This window comes from Physella acuta, unplaced genomic scaffold (assembly GCF_028476545.2).
Source record: "Physella acuta isolate Inbredline_101_S28 unplaced genomic scaffold, ASM2847654v3 ptg001303l, whole genome shotgun sequence".
Lineage (NCBI taxonomy): Eukaryota > Metazoa > Mollusca > Gastropoda > Physidae > Physella > Physella acuta.
The window spans coordinates 30001-49502 of NW_026732818.1; the positions used below are offsets into that span (position 1 = coordinate 30001).

At 38.6% G+C, this 19502-nt stretch overlaps 1 protein-coding gene across 2 annotated transcripts; it reads right to left on the reverse strand.

Annotated features, from left to right (window-relative positions):
* Positions 1–374: 374 nt before the first annotated feature.
* LOC131958219 (uncharacterized) lies at positions 375–7494 on the reverse strand. 2 transcript variants are annotated; one of them, XM_059323108.1, is made up of 5 exons: positions 7457–7494; positions 4862–4962; positions 4184–4269; positions 3945–4030; positions 375–2382 (listed from the first exon to the last, which is right to left on the reverse strand). In XM_059323108.1, the coding sequence occupies exon 5, from the start codon at positions 2375–2377 to the stop codon at positions 1166–1168; it is 1212 nt and encodes a 403-aa protein (XP_059179091.1). In that variant the 5' UTR covers positions 2378–2382; positions 3945–4030; positions 4184–4269; positions 4862–4962; positions 7457–7494; the 3' UTR covers positions 375–1165. The 2 variants fall into 2 exon arrangements, with proteins under 2 accessions (XP_059179091.1, XP_059179090.1); XM_059323107.1 differs by having other exon boundaries at positions 7339–7480.
* Positions 7495–19502: the final 12008 nt, after the last annotated feature.

Sequence of the window (19502 nt, forward strand, 5' to 3'; positions counted from 1 at the left end):
GTATTTAGGTATTATGTGTTAAACCAGTATGTATTTAGCCAGTATGTATTTAGCCAGTATGTATTTAGCCAGTATCTATTTAGCCAGTATGTATTTAGCCAGTATGTATTTAGCTAGTATGTATTTAGCCAGTATGTATTTAGCCAGTATGTATTTAGCCAGTATGTATTTAGCCAATATGTATTTAGCCAGTGTGTATTTAGCCATTATGTGTTAAACCTGCAAGTGTTAAACCAGTATGTATAAAGCCTTTATGTTTCAGTTAAACATATAATAAATATATATTATAAACACATAAGTTTAAACAAAAATATATGGATAAAACAACACATGACTTTGCATTTGAATGATCTGTAAAAATTTTATTGCTAAAATTTTACGAACAAAGATATGCATTGTAAATGCCAAATGGAAAAAGATCATTTAAAAATTTAAAAAATATGGATGAAACAATACGTTATTTTGCATTTGAATAATCTCTAACATTGTATTTCTACAATTCGCCAAACGAATAAATGCAATGTAAATACTAAATGCAAAGATAAATTTAAAAATAAAAACATCTTATATACATGGATTAAACATGTGATTTTGCATTTGGAGAATCTTTAAAATTGTACGGTGCAATTTGCTGAACCAACAAATTCAATGTAAATACTAAATGCAATGAGATGATTTAAAAATTAAAAGCTCTTACAAAAAATTAATTTTCTTGGTCTTTTTATTTTAATCAGGCTAGTAATAAATTAAAAAAATAATTACTCGAACATTGTAGATTAACATGACATTATTAAATATGCAAAACATTTGGTTTATTCATGGAGTAAATGTAAAAAAGCTATTAATGATGAATTACTCATACAAAATATCTCAAAAATAAATTTTAAACAAAATTGATTAAAGATCTTTACAATGTGAAATGAAGTCATTAAACACCCGTTTTGAGACTAGCAACTAAATTCAAAAGTTTCAGCAATTTTTCACACAGGTTTATTCAAACTTGTTGCAAAATATTGCTGAAAAATTAAGTAGAATGGACATTTTTATTTTGTTACCGTATTATCTCCATTAAAATCCACCTCTATCACTGTCCGAATAATTGAGATAACCGTGGTATAACTAGCATTGCTTTTGTACCCCAGCACGCTAGGTTTGGGACCACACGCTAAAATACAATCTCCAGGGTGGGAGGTAAAGGTTGAGTGAAAAGAATAGCTGTACCCTCCCACATCTGTAGAGGTGTCAGCTGCATTTGTTTAGGCGTGGCAATTGGAGTCTGGACGTCTTTTACTCTCTCCTCCATCCCGAACATTCCGTTAACATGAAAGTGGTAGGAAGCTGAACATATTTCTTGTTTATTAGAAATTGATGTGAGAATGTTTGAAATGTGCTCACTGATTAGTTCTTTAGTTTTCAGAGAAATAGCACCAGGACCACTGAGCAGAAATTTCTGCGATGATGCCAGCAGAATCTTCTCATAAACAGAGTCTGTAATGTTCACTTCCTTCTCTAAATCACGATATGACATACTGCTCGATAAGCACTCAATGTAAGTGTGGGGGCTGGGGTCAGATTTTGAAGAATGATGATATGAGATGGGCTGAGATTCTGTCCCATCAAACTCCTGAATATTTGTCGTAGGGGTCTTGGCATACTCGTCATCGTTTGTTGCTGTTTTAGTCATGTACTTGCTCGAAAGCTCCGATGTCATATTGTTTTGTGCTTCTATCTGCCCAGAGATATCCCCTTCAAAGTGAGGTGTATCTAAACCCTTGTTTCTGATACTCAGAGTCACTTTGCTGTGGCTCTGGGTCAAACTGGACTGGTCAACAGACAAACCAAACAAGCACTTCGCATCTTCCCCAGACACCGAGATCTTGTCCAGATCTTTCTCTTGACCAGTCTCCACACTGACCTTGACCCGCAACCTTATTGAGCTTGACCTCGGCGAAGTATCGGTGTCGTGTTGAGGGAATTCTTCAGTCGCCTCCTGCACGATGGATGCGATGTTCCCCGAGAGCCCAGGACCTTCCTTACAAACCTCGTCAGAAGCTGGCGAGCTGTTGGTGATTTGATGGACGTGGACGTTGTATTCGCTGGCTTCTGACAAGGTCTCAGCGTGAGAGTCCTCAGCCCCAGTCATGTGTGACCAGGGTGAAGGACGCAGCGAGTTACCCCGGGGAAGAGGTCTACCCACTGAAGACCTCCAACTGCTTGACTTGGAGGGGATGACGACCTGCTCAAGAATCTGGACACACTCCCCAATGGCCTGGCTCTTGACCGGGGTATCACCGACAAACTCCTCCGTCTTCTGCCCCTCTCCCCTCTTGCTGATGACCACCTCCTCTGTTATAGAACCCTCGCTCACACTGACCATTGACGCTGGAATTCAATTATTAAAAAAATATTTCAAACAATACCAAGGTGTGACTTTCTTAACCCTAGATACTTGTACACATCAGCATAAAAGTCTAGACCCCCATGCACACATTAGGTTAAATAGAGACAAACTAAGTCAAAGAGTGGTCGGTATTTCACTCTTCAAAATCAATAGAACATTCGCAAGGTAAGAATGAGTTCACACACTATAAATTTAATAAAGAATCCCCGCCTATACTGACCACGGCTAGTAGACTTGAAATAAAAAATAACATTAGTAAATCGTGAAGTAGATTTCACCTGTTTCTATGAACTCGGAATATCAAGGGATAATGTGGTCAGCACTATGCTCAGCCGTCTTTACTTTCCCTAACGTGAGTCAGACACAGGCAGGGGCGTAGCGAGGGGGGGGGGCAGGGGTGCGGACCGCACCGGATGACACCATTTAGGGGGGTGACACCAAGGCAAAAAATAGCAAAATATATAGAGAAAAACTTGAGGGGGGGTGCAAATCGAAAGTTTGCGGGGGTGGGGGGGGGGCAAATCGAAAACTTGAGGAGGGGGGTGCAAATCGAAGACTTGAGGGGGGGGGGGGGTGTGCAAATCGACAACTTGAAAGTTTGTCCCCGGGAAGGGTCGCTACGCCTCTGAGGGGGTGACACCATTAAGTGCCGCACCGGGTGACACCCGACCTCGCTACGCCACTGGATACAGGTACCCATTATAGCTGGGTAGACTCAGGGACGTTCTACTGACTTTAACCCGGATCGAACTCAAGACTTTCAGGTTAGAAGTTTATCGCTCTACCGCTAGGCCACGCCGTTATTAGCTTAATGGTGAAATCTGCCATTACCGGGAGAATCGCGACAAACTTCGAACTTAAGTTAATATTCGACTTCGAAAATTTAAATGCATTTATATTCGTTTGCGGTTTTTGTTATTGCAACTCGTGAATTTTTACCGCTCAAGAAAAAATTGTTCAAATAGACAACGAGTGCATCAAAAAGCTGTAGTTGAAATAAATTGTATGCAATTTGACCATGTCCATTTGGTTATGTTAAGTTTAAGGTTGGTATTTAGTTTCAGTTAGTTTTTTTTAGTTTATTGCAATTGTTGGTTGGGTTTAAAATTTAGGCATGATTGAGTTCTGGTGAATTATTCTGTAACAGTTTTTACATGCCTTTCCTAAATTTACAAATGCTTTACTAAACAGAGTTTATCAGAGTTTACTAAATTGTGTAGCTATCCCATATTTAATGTTCTAATGCAACTAGATTTATAAACAGAAACTTGTATTTTTTTTAATGTGTATCGTAGAAACGATATTTTATAAAATGAAACATGCCATTCAAAACTCGTACGATTTACATGATTTGGTCCAGATAGTTGCATAATTGTAAATTCAACCTATGATTCAGGTAAAATATGTAAAAAAAAATACTCAGTACGTAACAATATTTTTAATTTTTTCTATGGCATAAAAAAACAAATAATGTATTTGTATGCATGTGTATGGGCGTGAAAGTGTATGTGCTTGGATGTGTGAGTGTGTGTTTAGCCCTTACCGTTGAGGTAATGTAGCAACACTTCACATAATCTAATCAAGAGTTTCCACCAGACAGTAATCAATCAGATTTATTTTGACCGTATTCTGAAATAAATAAATAAAATAATTCACCGACTATTTTAGGATAAATACACACTGTTGACGGCAAGTCGTGTGGGTGGGCATGGGTTTTGTGTGGGGGTGATTGTGTGTGGGGTATGTGAGTGCTTGCTGTGTGTGCTTGACCTTTGCCCTTACCGTTGAATCACTGTAAGAAACACAACATACAGTCCAATACAAAGTTTCCAGTAGAAAGTAATGGGGTTGATGGTAAACAGTTCACTCTGCAACAACAACAGTTTATAGTTTGTTTAACTGCTTGGGATATAAATAGACTGCTAGAAAACATATATGGAGTCATTCATATGATGCGACACCCCACTCCTCATAAGGGACGGCGTGGTCGAGAGGTGGACTGCTAACCCGGAAGTCTTGAGTTTGGATCCGTAGGACGTCCCTGAGTTCACTCAGATCTTATAGGTACCTAACTCAATTAAAGTTACATAGTGCTGAGCAAACTATCTCTTCATAAGCCGGAGTCATTGAAACAGGTGAAATCTACTTCACTTGCCCGTGAACCGTAATGTTCCCATTGTTTGTGACGAATACAGGAGGGGGGGGGGGGGGTGGGGCAGCAAAACGAATGTGGCTTCATTCATGTCCCTAACTCCAAATGTAATGCCTGTCTCATTAACCGTATCAATCGGCTCAGAATGTACTCACCAGAGCCGAGATTACTCATGAGCCATATCAACCGGCTCAGAATGTACTCACCAGCGACGAGATTACTCATGAGCCGTATCAACCGGCTCAGAATGTACTCACCAGCGCCGAGATTACTCATGAGCCGTATCAACCGGCTCAGAATGTACTCACCAGCGCCAAGATTAAATTGTCTACTATCTGATCTGCGATGACTTTCGTGAGAACTAGTATAGCAAGCAAAGGTGCAACGGTCAAAAGAAATAGCTCCATCCCTGAAATCATAGTATAGCATGTTGACATTTTTTTAACAAGCTACTTATGGGACTGAAAGATTTCTTGGGTTAAAAGGATAATTGGCTAAACAATCCGTAAAAACTAGTATCCTGGTTAAGCGTTATTAGGTTTAAATATCTGCTTGGGGCCCGACCATCTGCCTGTGCCCGACCATCTGCCTGTGGTCTGGGCCCGACCATCTGCCTGGGGTCTGGGCCCGACCATCTGCCTGGGGTCTGGGCCCGACCATCTGCCTGGGGTCTGGGCCCGACCATCTGCCTGGTGTCTGGGCCCGACCATCTGCCTGGGGTCTGGGCCCAACCATCTGCCTGTGGTCTGGGCCCGACCATCTGCCTGGGGTCTGGGCCCGACCATCTGCCTGGGGTCTGGGCCCGACCATCTGCCTGGGGACTGGGCCCGACCATCTGCCTGTGCCCGACCATCTGCCTGGGGTCTGGGCCCGACCATCTGCCTGGGGTCTGGGCCCGACCATCTATCTGGGCCCGACCATCTGCCTGGGGTCTGGGCCCAACCATCTGTCTGGTGTCTGGGCCCGACCATCTGTCTGGGCCCGACCATCTGCCTGGGGTCTGGGCCCGACCATCTGCCTGTGGTCTGGGCCCGACCATCTGCCCGGGGTCTGGGCCCGACCATCTGCCTGGGGTCTGGGCCCGACCATCTGCCCGGGGTCTGGGCCCGACCATCTGCCTGGGGTCTGGGCCCGACCATCTGCCTGGGGTCTGGGCCCGACCATCTGCCTGTGCCCGACCATCTGCCTGGGGTCTGGGCCCGACCATCTGCCTGGGGTCTGGGCCCGACCATCTATCTGGGCCCGACCATCTGCCTGGGGCCTGGGCCCGACCATCTGCCTGGGGTCTGGGCCCGACCATCTGCCTGGGGTCTAGGCCCGACCATCTGCCTGGGGTCTGGGCCCGACCATCTGCCTGGGGTCTAGGCCCGACCATCTGCCTGGGGTCTGGGCCCGACCATCTGCCTGAGGTCTGGGCCCGACCATCTGCCTGAGGTCTGGGCCCGACCATCTGCCTGAGGTCTGGGCCCGACCATCTGCCTGAGGTCTGGGCCCGACCATCTGCCTGAGGTCTGGGCCCGACCATCTGCCTGTGCCCGACCATCTGACTGGGCCCGACCATCTGCCTGGGGTCTGGGCCCGACCATCTGCCTGGGGTCTAGGCCCGACCATCTGCCTGTGCCCGACCATCTGACTGGGCCCGACCATCTGCCTGGGGTCTGGGCCCGACCATCTGCCTGGGGTCTAGGCCCGACCATCTGCCTGGGCCCGACCATCTGCCTGGGGCCTGGGCCCGACCATCTGCCTGGGGTCTGGGCCCGACCATCTGCCTGGGCCCGACCATCTGCCTGGGCCCGACCATCTGCCTGGGGTCTGGGCCCGACCATCTGCCTGGGGTCTGGGCCCGACCATCTGCCTGGGCCCGACCATCTGCCTGGGGTCTGGGCCCGACCATCTGCCTGGGGTCTGGGCCCGACCATCTGCCTGGGCCCGACCATCTGCCTGGGCCCGACCATCTGCCTGGGGTCTGGGCCCGACCATCTGCCTGGGGTCTGGGCCCGACCATCTGCCTGGGGTCTGGGCCCGACCATCTGCCTGGGGTCTGGGCCCGACCATCTGCCTGGGGTCTGGGCCCGACCATCTGCCTGGGGTCTGGGCCCGACCATCTGCCTGGGGTCTAGGCCCGACCATCTGCCTGTGCCCGACCATCTGCCTGGGCCCGACCATCTGCCTGGGGTCTGGGCCCGACCATCTGCCTGGGGTCTAGGCCCGACCATCTGCCTGGGGTCTGGGCCCGACCATCTGCCTGGGGTCTAGGCCCGACCATCTGCCTGGGCCCGACCATCTGCCTGGGGTCTGGGCCCGACCATCTGCCTGGGGTCTAGGCCCGACCATCTGCCTGGGCCCGACCATCTGCCTGGGGTCTGGGCCCGACCATCTGCCTGGGGTCTAGGCCCGACCATCTGCCTGGGCCCGACCATCTGCCTGGGGTCTGGGCCCGACCATCTGCCTGGGCCCGACCATCTGCCTGAGGTCTAGGCCCGACCATCTGCCTGAGGTCTAGGCCCGACCATCTGCCTGGGCCCGACCATCTGCCTGGGCCCGACCATCTGCCTGGGGTCTAGGCCCGACCATCTGCCTGGGCCCGACCATCTGCCTGTGCCCGACCATCTGTCTGGGGTCTGGACCCGACCATATGGCTGTGCCCATTAATAAATCAATGGAAAGTGACTTTTTTATTTTATTTTTTTAAATACGCAGAAAATAAAATTAAAATAAGGTAAACAAGGTAGACCTTGGTCTATTAAAATCTTATTTCTATTTAGATCTGTTTAAAAAAGTTTACCCATATAATTCCTCATCATGTGTTACATTATGGTCAAGCAGCTAAGTTATAAATAGCTGGCAACAACACTGTTGAGATTTAATCGTTTCTAAAACGAGTGAAAAAGTGAAATGTTTACCTTACAAGCAATATTAGACAAGAATTGTTTAAAAACTCGAACCGGAAATGTAACTAGGGATACCGTTGCCTTTTCAAAATAGAAACAAAACAATAGCACAAATATATGGCTAGTAAAATATAGTTCACCAACTTCGCGTTTTCTTACATTTCGTTCCGCTTTTAAAAATTTACTTTAAATTATACACAAAGCTAATGATTGAATCGTAAAGTATTCTGAAGAATCGTCTTCAGTCCTATTAATCCACTGAGTACATGAAGTAGAATCAGGGGCGTAGCGACTTTCCATAAACTGAGTTAGGTACCCATCAGAGCTGGGTGGACTCAGGGACGGTCTACTGACTTGGACCAGAGGCGTCGCATGCGAAGGGGGGGGGGGGGTGCGCACCGGGTGACATCATTTTGATTGGTGACATCAAGACAAAAAAAATTGCAAAATATGTAAAACAAATATGCTTTATGCCACTTCAATGAATGATTAATTATAGTTAAAAAGTATTTATGGTATAAATTGACGATCCGAACAAGGGATATATGATATGATAAGCTTCATGACAAGAACCTTCTTACTAAAGATAAAATAGTGCTACATCCCCCTAAATTAATAATCGACTGTAGATAAACATCTTTACTATTAACTGTGAACCCTTTAAAGCTATCGTTTATATATATATATATATATATATATATATATATATATATATATATATATATATATATACTAGCTGCATCCCGTGCTCCGCCACGGTAAATCTTTTTTAAATGTACCAACTTGGGAACAGAACAAAACTAAACACAACACAAACGAACGCAAAAAAAAACAACAAAAAAAAAACAACGAAAAAACAAACATAACACTCATAACATAAACACAATTTAAATGCAATCATATCATACAGGCATATTGCTCACAGTCTAGCCCGTAGCGCCAAATTGCGCCCTTTCCGGTGATTTGCACCCCCCTCAAACTTTCGATTTGCACCCCTTCCCCCCCCCCCCCCGCCCTAAAACTTTCGATTTCCACCACCCCCCCCTCGCAAATTTTTTCCAACCCACTTTGGCGCCCCCTAAGGTCGGCACCCGGGGACATATGCCCCCCTCGCTACGCCTCTCCTATAAAACCCGAAGATAGAATAATAATTAGAAATCAGCATAAATAATAGGCAGTATTTAAAATATCCGTGTTTTACCTACAATATTTCACTTTATCCATTCACGCATTTTTTCCAGTACTTTAAATTTTAAAAATTTACAATAGAGTTTCATAACTAAAACCATTGCGCACCTAATGAACGTGATGACGCGTCTATAATAGTGCTGACACTGCTGAATAGTTGATTAAAAATTATAAGTAATAAACAGTAGGGCCTACATTCAGTGAATAAAATAAATAAAAGATTGCCTTTTATCAATCCATGCTAATTATAATTTTCTAACTATAATTTCCTCTTACACATCCGAATAATTTGCATTCACATTTTGCTAATTATATTATTGCAACACTAATTCCTTCTATGACGAACGTATATTTGCATTCACATTTTTTATTAGCGTGTATTTTTAAATTACCTCCTTTGTCAAAAGTAGAAAAAAAGAGTTAAATTAATTTGATTTTTCTACCGTACTGTTATTATGTTATTAAAATGTATCCACTTTTTCTAGGAATATTAACGAAAACTATATTTGACATTGATCCTTTTAATATGTTTTAGCAATGTGCGTGTATTTAATATTTTCTTTACGTTATGCAAAATTGTACAAATAGTGGAAATTATAAAATAGCTCTATGCCACTATATAAACAAACCCTACTCTAATACTTATAATAAGACACTGCGGTGCACTGAAAAGCACTGCGTGGTGCGAATGTTTACTTTTATGGTTCTAAAAGCTATAGCGATGACGGAAGGAAGGAAGGACTGACACACTACTTGCCCGCTTATATTATAGATATATATATATATATATATATATATGTATATATATGTTACGGTCAAAGCCCGAAGTGCGGCCAAACCCCGGATTGGCCGGCCAATGCGCGGATTGGCCGGCTCTCTTGGCCAAAGCTCGAAGAACTTAGAACTAAGATCGTATTTCGTACATTGGCCGGCCAATGCGCGCACTGGCCGGGACGTACTGGCCAAAGTCCGAAGTGCTTAAACTTGACAGCGTATTTTGTACATTGGCCGGCCAATGCGCGCATTGGCCGGGATGTCCTGGCCAATGTTCTATCTAGACTAAGTTGTGATCGCGTTTTCATTATTCTGGGTGCGGTTTCATTGTGAGTAACGTATTGTTTAGCTCTTGTTTGTAAAGCATCCACAAGGATGTAAAAAGAGCTCAAGAGAAAGTACAAAAATATCACCAAAGAAATCATTACTATGTATCTTCGGTTGTGCAAGCCTTGTCAGACAAAATTGTCTAATCCCAAGAAAGGTCTTGTTTTCAAACCTTTAATATTTAAAGAATTTAACTCAAGATACCAAGTAGATATTATTGATATGCAAAGTAACACAGACGGCAAATACAAGTTTATACTCAGTTACCAGGATCATTTAACCAAGTTCATATTGTTGCGAGCTTTGGAAACCAAAAGAGCAGAAGAAGTTGCTTACCAGCTGCTGGATATCTTCACGACTATTGGTGCTCCAAGTGTGCTTCAATCAGATAATGGAAGAGAATTTGTGAATCAAGTTATTTCTGAACTAAAGAACATGTGGCCTAAACTTAAACTAGTTCACGGAAAACCAAGGCATAGCCAAAGCTAAGGTTCAGTCGAACGTGCCAACCAAGATGTTCAAAATATGATGATGACATGGATGCAAACAAATGAATCAGCTCATTGGGCTGAGAGTCTCAAATTCATTCAATTTATGAAAAATCGTTCTTTTCATCAAGGAATCCAACAATCACCATACGAAGCCTTGTTTGGATGCAAAGCAAAAGTGGGACTTAGCACTTCAAATCTAACAAGAGAGGCTCTCAATAAAATAGTTACTGAGGAAGATCTTGAGAACATTGAACAAGAAATGGAGGTTGACATTAATGCAACTACATCCTCAGCTAACACATCTGCTGCCGTGGCGGAACGTCCAGATCAGTTGCGTGACAATAATGTGGCCAACAAAATCTGTATAGTTTGTAAAAAACATTGTAGTGCAGCTCATTCTTGTGGATCCTGTGGCAAAGATGTCCATGCTATTTGTGGAGTACCCAATGAAGCAGACGAAGGGTACGGAGGGAACATTACCTGTCACAACAAACAAGACATCATGGAACACAGATCAGCAGCTCATACTGGCTTGCAAAATCAAGGTGCTAAGATGCTTAAAACATCAAATACAAAATTTAAAGATGGTGAAGTGGGTGACAATGTACGCATCCGTGTTCCAGATGTTGACAGAGGTAGCGGTGATCACCGAAGCGTGATTGCAGTTGTCATGAGCGTCGAGGGCGGTTTCTACAAATTAGGAACGGAACATGGTGTTCTAAAACAACTGTATGCTAGAAGTGAGTTTTCAATTCTTCACGAAAAACTGCTCTTATTGTCGTCAGTTGGCACTGAGGAAAAATCACTACGAACCATCGCATCTTCACAATCATTGACTGGGGGCCAAGGCTACACTCGCTGCAATTGCACAACCAAGTGCACAACAAATCGCTGCAAGTGTAAAAATAACAAGCTGCTATGTAATTCTAAATGCCATAAAAGTTCAACTTGTTGTAACAAATGATAATACTGATTGATTGAGACTATAGTACAATAAAAAATTTGAATGTTTCTGTCATTTACTTTAATTAATAATCAATAAAGACTTAATTTCATGATAATTACGGCATCAAAAAACCCAAAATCTGCTCATGATTTTCTAATTCAGACTTTGGCCAGGTCGTATTTAGCCAGATGATCTTCTAATTAAGACTTTGGCCGGTCCACCATGGCCAGTCCGCGGAATGGCCGGCCAAAGGCCGAAATCAAGAGCTATTTCAGACTTTGGCCGGTCCACCATGGCCAGTCTGCGGATTGGCCGGCCAAAGGCCGAAATCAAGCAAAGTTTCGGACTTTGACCGACTTATGGGAGGCGGTATTGGTCAATGCGCGGATTGGCCGGCCAATCCGCGTATTGGCCGACTTCGGGCTTTGACCGTAACATATATATATATATATATATATATATATATATATATATATATATATATATATATATATATATATATATATATATATATATACATGTTTCCTTTGTTGGGGGGGGGGACGACACCATAAGTTACCGCACCGGGTGACACTCGACTTAGCGAGTTAGCGAGCGACGCCACTGACTTGGACCTGGATTCGAACTCGAGACTTTCGGGATTACAATCAAGCGCTCTATCTCATAGGCCACGCACGCCGTCCGATAGCATGTAATTTCGGTTAAAGAAAAATGTATATTCCAAAAAAGCGCACAATTTGTTTTTTCTTAATCCGAAGCCGTAACAAGTTGTCCTAAAATGTAGTTACAATATTGTCGGTAATATGTAATTAATAGACTAGGCCCACTTGTGCTTTATTTGATTCTGTTATAAGTATTTGTATTCAGAAAGCATGCAAATATATAAGTTCCCAACAGAGGCGTAGCGACCATTCCCGGCGCCCTGGGACAAACTTTTCGATTTGCACCCCCCTCGAGATTTTGATTTGCACCCCCCCCCCCTCAAACTTTCGATTTGCACCCCCCCCCCCCTCGAGATTTCCATTTGCACCCCCCCCCCCCCCCCCCTCTCAAATTTTTCTCTATATTTGCACCCCCCTCAACCTTTCTATTTATTTTTCAAACCCATTTTGGCGCCCCCTAAGGTCGGCGCCCGGGGACATATGTCCCCCCCCCCCCCTCGCTACGCTACTGGTTCCCAACCTTATGAACAAAATAGCGTTGAATCTTTGAAAAATCATTCTTGGTGATTTTAAAAACTCGAAGCGATCTTAAAAACAGTAGGCATGTTTTTTAATCAATGGGGTTTCATGTTCACAACGATTAATTTGGGTCGTAAATTAACATTTCTTCCTGGCTAACAAAAGGTTAAAATTAACCGAAGATAGATCGTATTTTTTTTTAACATAAAAATATTTTTAAAATATTTTAAATGGAGAACTACGTTGTCAAATAGACTTACTACGTACATTTTCAAAGGGTGGTAACCCAAAAATTACTTTTATAAACCAAAAGAAATCCTGATAGTATCCATTTAATAATAATGCATTTGTATCTACGGGCTCACAGAAAAATGCACAATCGGAAGGAAACTGTTCAACTGAAAACTGCGAAAACAGAAAAATGCGCAAATACAAACTAATATAAATACAAACTAATTATACTGATACACTTTGATTTTTTGTCATTTTTCGTGGAAAATTTCTTATACTACAATATATGTATTCATTATTTTTTAATGTATATAAATTCTTGATTTTTAAAAATAGTAAAGCTAAATTCTATTATCTTATAACCATTATTATTTATTTTGGCACATTTATTATTGTTTATTAAAAAAAAATTAAAATGGACATTAGTTTCGAAAACATACATTTATTTCATGAAATTTCCCTCATTTAGATTCTAATTTAGTATCCTAAAAACCTAAATATAGAAATAGAAATACACTAGATGTTGATCTAGATCTAGATCTAGAATCTAAATCTAAACTCAGTCGAACTTCAAATGAACGCGTTGATTGTAGATTTCAAACCTAAAGGAGCTCTTGTTATGTTGCTATTGTTTGTTTTGTTTGTTTGTATCATATTTTACAGATAGATCAGTTTTTAATAATTTTATTCCCATATGTTCTAGCAGATTTTTAAAAAAATTAAATTAACTGCTGTATCCATAGGAACTAAGAGTGGATAAAAAAATTTACGAGTTTTCTATTCCGTCCGCACTTTTCATATGAATAAATCTTTGATCTAGTCTAAAAACGCTTAAGCTGTTCTGCAACAATTTGTAAAACGCTTTTATATTTTAAGCTGTTCGGCAACTATTTGTTGCCTGCTTTGCCCTGTCATTTTCATGACTTTTTCCTGCGAGAAAAAAAAAAGAAATAAAAATTTCTTGCGGGGCACGCGTCTACTAAACCACACACCTTGTAGAATGCCCGAACTGGGAACTAGATCTACGTGGTTTTTATACTTAAGACGCTGGCGTATGACCTGTGCCTTTCAGGGTTACTCACAGACATTTCGCTCTGTAGAAATGTTTTTATGAGAAACTCTGAGTCCTCTGGCAGGCGACCCGTGGCTTAGTTAGACAAATTATTTCAATTTTCTTGGCGATTGGTATTGAGAATCTAGTGAAATTTTATCTTCAACTAAGGACTTGATACTTTTCTCTCTATGGAACTTGGAACTTTGTTTTTCTAAGAGCTCGATTAGTTTGGGTTGTACATTGCTTTAGGGTATGTGTATATCCGTACCTATTTTAGCTTACCCAGTGTTGACTAGTATATTTACTGTCTTGGTCTCCCCTGGTGCGTCGGAAACTTCTCTGGTAAGCCTGTAGGAAAGTTTTCCGAGAGCTCGGAACATTTTACTGTGGCGTGTAGGCTTGGTAATCGAATTCTCACATTTTGACGGAAAGTCTTGTTTACATCTGAAGAAAATTAGTCCCTTTCAATAAAAGAAAAAGGAATTTCTCCAGGTCCTTTTCAGGGCCACCAAATATTTCACCTCGAAACGGTTTGGTTCTCTGTGTTGTTTTTTTTTTTTTTTTTTTTTTTTTACAGCAACAAAACATTTACATTTTTTTGGAATTCAATAAAGAAACAAATTTACTTTTGTAACGATGAATATGATTTTTTAAAAACTTATTTATTCCTAAATAAAATTCAAATAAGAAGGAAAATATGAAAAGATGTCAGAGTAACTTTAGAAAGTAAAAAAAAAAATCGTAATTTCCTCCTGTTTAAAAAAAATGTTTTAAAGTAGTGAAGAATGATCAACTGATAACTAAAAACATTAATATCAAATCCTTTAACATGTGTTCCTTTAAAAATGGGCCCCTTAAAATAAATGGATTCCGTTTTTTTTAAAAAGGTTTTGTTTTTGTTTTAAAATTAATTTAAACTGTTTTTTGTTGCTTGTAAAAACCATCAAAATCATCTCAGGCTTTATATTCAACACGCAACCAACGCGACAAGTGACAGGTCGAACTTTGAGACCTCTGCTAAAGGGAGATTTTATAATTTCCAAAGTTTATAAACAAAATTGCGTTGAATTTTTACTTTCTTGTATATATGAAGTATAGAGGAAGTATTGTAATCGTGCAAAAAAGTCGAAATCAATATTTTCAAAACTTTCGACGTTTTACACCTCTCTGAGTCGGAAAAACATAGTTTTGCAAATTTGTCTGTATGACTGTGTATATCTGTGTATGTATGTCTTTGAAAACGATAACTTGAGTACCGTTACAGCTAGGTTGATGAAATTTCATATATAAGTATTTTATCAAATTTGTAGTTCTGTATCAACTTTTCATCGATTTCTGGTAACCGGAAGTGGAACTTATTCTACTTTTGGTTTTTTAAAAGCCTATAACTTGAATACTGTTTAACATAGATAAATGAAATTTTACATGTAAGTAAAAGATCTAATTCTTTGCCTTCTGTCAAGTTTTGAGTAATTTACGTTGACCGGAAGTAGTAATATACGCTATTTCCGATTTCTCAAAAACGCATAAGAATTCATAAAATACTAGTATGTTTGCCGTCCACTTAGTGCGCAATTCTTTTTTCTACGAGATTCTATTGTATTTTTAAAAAGTTCAAGTATGTAAAAACTGATTAAAAATCGTGTCTATATCCCGAGTTGCCATCCGCGTAGTGTTAAATAAGAATATTCGAGAAAGTTTAGGGGAGATCACTCCCGGTTTATTTGTGTTTGTAACCATTACTCATTTGATGTGGTTGGGCTCGAGGAAACGGAACCGAAAAGTTGAATGTTACTCCATAAGCCTTAGGCGAAGTTGGTCTATTTGGTCAAATGGAAAACTTCACAGACGGACTGTATGCGTTAGTTTACCAACAAATTATTTATTAAATCAAAACCCTGGTATGTGCTTACGATAGCGTTGTTCCGGGCGGCCCACTGGGATTTTTCCCCGGCGGGTCATCAGAATTTTATGTTCGCCTAATAAAATATACATCTTTATTGATGTCTCAGTGATACCCATTTCTTTGTATATTATCAGGGTAAAAAGTAGATAAATGTATCATCATGAGTAACCATGCACACAAAAAGTTGAAATGCGAAAAAACAAAATGTACTTTTTAAAATAGTGTGAAGTTACGCTTTCTAACCCTTCTCCAACACACACATATAGTGACCAAAGTCCATACCCAATTCCCTCTTACAATTAAAAAAAGTTAACCCCCCCTACACTGACAACCATACATCAATGCATCCAAACAACAATAGGTATCTGACACCCCTGTATACTCATCACACCAAACCACACCATCATATACAGCATAAGTGCATTCTTCTTCTCAGTAACCATTAGCCAAAGATTATGACATTGAATGTTTTACATATTTCTGAAGAAGTATAGTTTTAAAACATTTTATTAAGATAAAAACAACAGTTATTTTATTTCATATGCATATAATATATAGTAAAAAAATTAACTTTTTGAGTTAAAACATCCTATATATATACAATATATGAGTGCTTAGTCTAAAAAAAATTACTACAGCTAAGTAATAAATTTTCATTAAAAAATTATAAAAATGACCCATACATATCGGAACCCAACTATTTTAAAATTGATACAACTTTCTATACTATATTTTTAAAAAACCACATACAGATAAATGAATTACTAAAATACTATGTAGGGCATATCTCTCTACAACTTCCTAGTTCTTTTAACATTCAGTAAAGAAAATGGTCTACCAAAGACATTAGAAAGTTAAAATAACATTGGCTACTGTAAATACAATTCATTGAAGTGTCAGTAAACCAAACCACACTAGTTTTTCATAACTGACTTACACCCCTTGCACAGGCGAGAAGTCATCAATGAGAAATATTTTTTCCAGGGGAAATTACTCTGATCTTTACAACTCTGAGACAGTTTGATAATCACATTAACATAAACAAGGGGACACAATTTAATAATCAAATATTACATGAGAGCTAATTAATTAGGGAGTTCACTCTCAATTATGTGTATATACTGACAGAAGATCTGATAAAAAGGAAGTTTAAAATCCCTTAAGATGACATGAAATAAACAAGGAATCTAACACAACAGAGAAATGTAGATTTGGCACGACGAGCCTAAAGAAGCTAAAATGGTATAATTAACTACATTTTTAAATACACAATGTATGAGTGCTTAGTCTAAAAAAAAAAATTAAATACATTTTTTAATCATATTTTTAAGTAGTTATTACTTACTTAGTGTTTGTAGAACAACAAAAGAAGTTGAAATTACACTAGAATTAAACTACTGCAACTATCCCAGTGCTTCATAGGTTACAAATATATATATATATATATATATATATATATATATATATATATATATATATATATATATATATATATATATATATATATATATATATGTAACCTTTCAAGTACCCTTTCAAACCATACAAATTTTTAGTAGCAGTCCAATGCTCTACCATTTGACCACACAATCCCCATACTATATAAAAGCAAAGTATTAATATCTTAATCAGAACATTTTTCAAACATTTTCCCAGGAAGGGGGTTAAAAAAAATTTTAATTTATTTTTTCATTCCAAGTTGGAAAGAAGCCTGAATGTAAAGTGAAAGAATTGCTGGTCTTATTTGCACATTCCAGTATACACAATTTTAGATGTTAGAAATTCGAAAACTTTAGATGTAAGAAATTCCAAATATGTTTAGAGGATTGAATTTAAAACAAAAATTTTATTGTGACCTCTGATTAAATACAAACTGGAAGATATTTGTAAAGTAAACAAAATATAATAATGTTTCAATAAAAAGAACTTGTATTTATTTTTTCAACTTCATAAACCCAATGTACAGGTCCTAAAAAAATCATTTGGAAACAATTTGGTTTTCTACTCAGTCAGGAGTATTCCCTCAGAGTACACAATCTGTTTACCCATCATGCTTTGGTTACAATTTTTATTTACATTTATAAGCATAAAACAACCTAAAAAACACACCTACTCACTAATACTAGGTGTAACTAGATCTATAAATAACATTCAACAAGAAAAAACAACTAGAACAATAATTATTGAATTCAACTATTTAAATGAGTATAACTGTGTTTAAAATTATGCAGTAATATGTAATGGAATTCAATGGAAAGCTTGCATGATATAACATTAACAAAGATACCCCCACGCAGTTTTATATCAATGTAAAAATAGCGTCACAATCAGTTGGAGACTGAAGAATATCATACTTAGCATTATGTTGGAATGATAACATCATTTTTTTTTTAAATTAAAAAAAAAAAATCAATAATAGATGTATAAAAACTCAAACAAACAACAGCCATAGTTAATATATATTTAACTTCAAATTAAACAGCAATTAACTGTTAGATTAATTGACAAATTAACATGTGCAATTAATTTTAGGTAAATTATTATTGGCATAGAACATTATTATTATTAATGAGCAATAAAAATAGGGTAGTTACATAGCAAATAACAATAAAAATAGGGTAGTTACATAGCAAATCAAAAGGAAAAATGAAATGCCATTTAAAAAAACGCAAATGAAAATGGTAATATGTGTACAAAAGAACAAGACAGTTTCACACAAGTTGATGGTAAAATGTATCAGACAGGAAAATAAAGAATTCTAGCAGTAGATCAATACATTTCAAACCATGCTAACTTGACATGTGATGTGGTTTGTAAAGCTTCCTAAAACCCTTCTGCAGCCAAAGCATTTTACAAAAATAAAAGAATTTCCTTTACAAATATCAACAACTGTGTTAAGATTTTTCTGGGTCAAAGTAGTGATTCTAGTAAACACTCAACAACCAATCTTACAAGAAGTTGATATTTTAATATTGCTAACGTGTTTGATATTTTAGATTTAAAAAAAAAAAAAAAATTTGAGATTTGTTTTTTTTTCCTAAACCTTTTAAATAAATTACTACATTAAGCTTTAAAATTATGTGAACTGAAACATTGGAGACATTTTTATTTACAAAGAGTTATCACTCTTGAGTACTATAATGGTTGGTTTAATAAAATCAAATTATTTATATAATTGCTGATGGATTGTTTCTATAATTGCTCAACATGATCACAGATAACTAACATTATAAATATTTATGGAATGGAATGTCTTTCACACTGAAATTGCTTTTTTTTAAAACTGAAGCAGGCAGCACAATTTGGTCGTCTTATGTGTAAAATGTTTACACAAATTCATAAAAATACCCAGAATGCCTGTGTTTTTTTTTCTAACAATATGTATATAAAACATGTTTATATCTATAGTAGATAATTCAAAGACTGGCTAAATAAATCAAAACAAAAGTAACCTTTTTTCATTTGTTACAATGAAATATTGTGTTATATTTTTAGTAGAAAATTTAAGAATATAAGAAAAATTTAAAGTAAATGTTTTTAATTTACTTAATCTTATTATGGTTATTAAATTTATATGAAAAATTATTTTGATTTGGAAAATTGCATTAACAATGTTGTTGTTTAATTATAGAGAAAGTTCTATCTTGATGTGAGGTTGAGTTTAACATAATCATGGTAAACTAAAAATGTACCAGTAGCTTCCCTTTACCAAGCAAATTTAGAAAGGTTTTACAAAAAGTTTAGATTGGAGCACTTAGAAAGTAAGCTAAATTTTTTTAAAACAATGACATTTTAGTAAATATTTCTTCATGATGATGTATGGCCTTATGGCACAGCTGATTTTCAAAAAACAAAAATGGTAAAATTAATTTTTTTAACATGATATATTTAGTGATGATTGTCAATATCAGTACGTAGAGTTAAAATTTCTTACCATGTATAATAATGAATGTTTTAAAT

What these genes read in the sequence shown, in the direction of transcription:
- LOC131958219 (XM_059323108.1), bottom strand. Translation starts at nt 2,377, where the DNA reads ATGGTCAGTGTGAGCGAGGGTTCTATAACAGAGGAGGTGGTCATCAGC.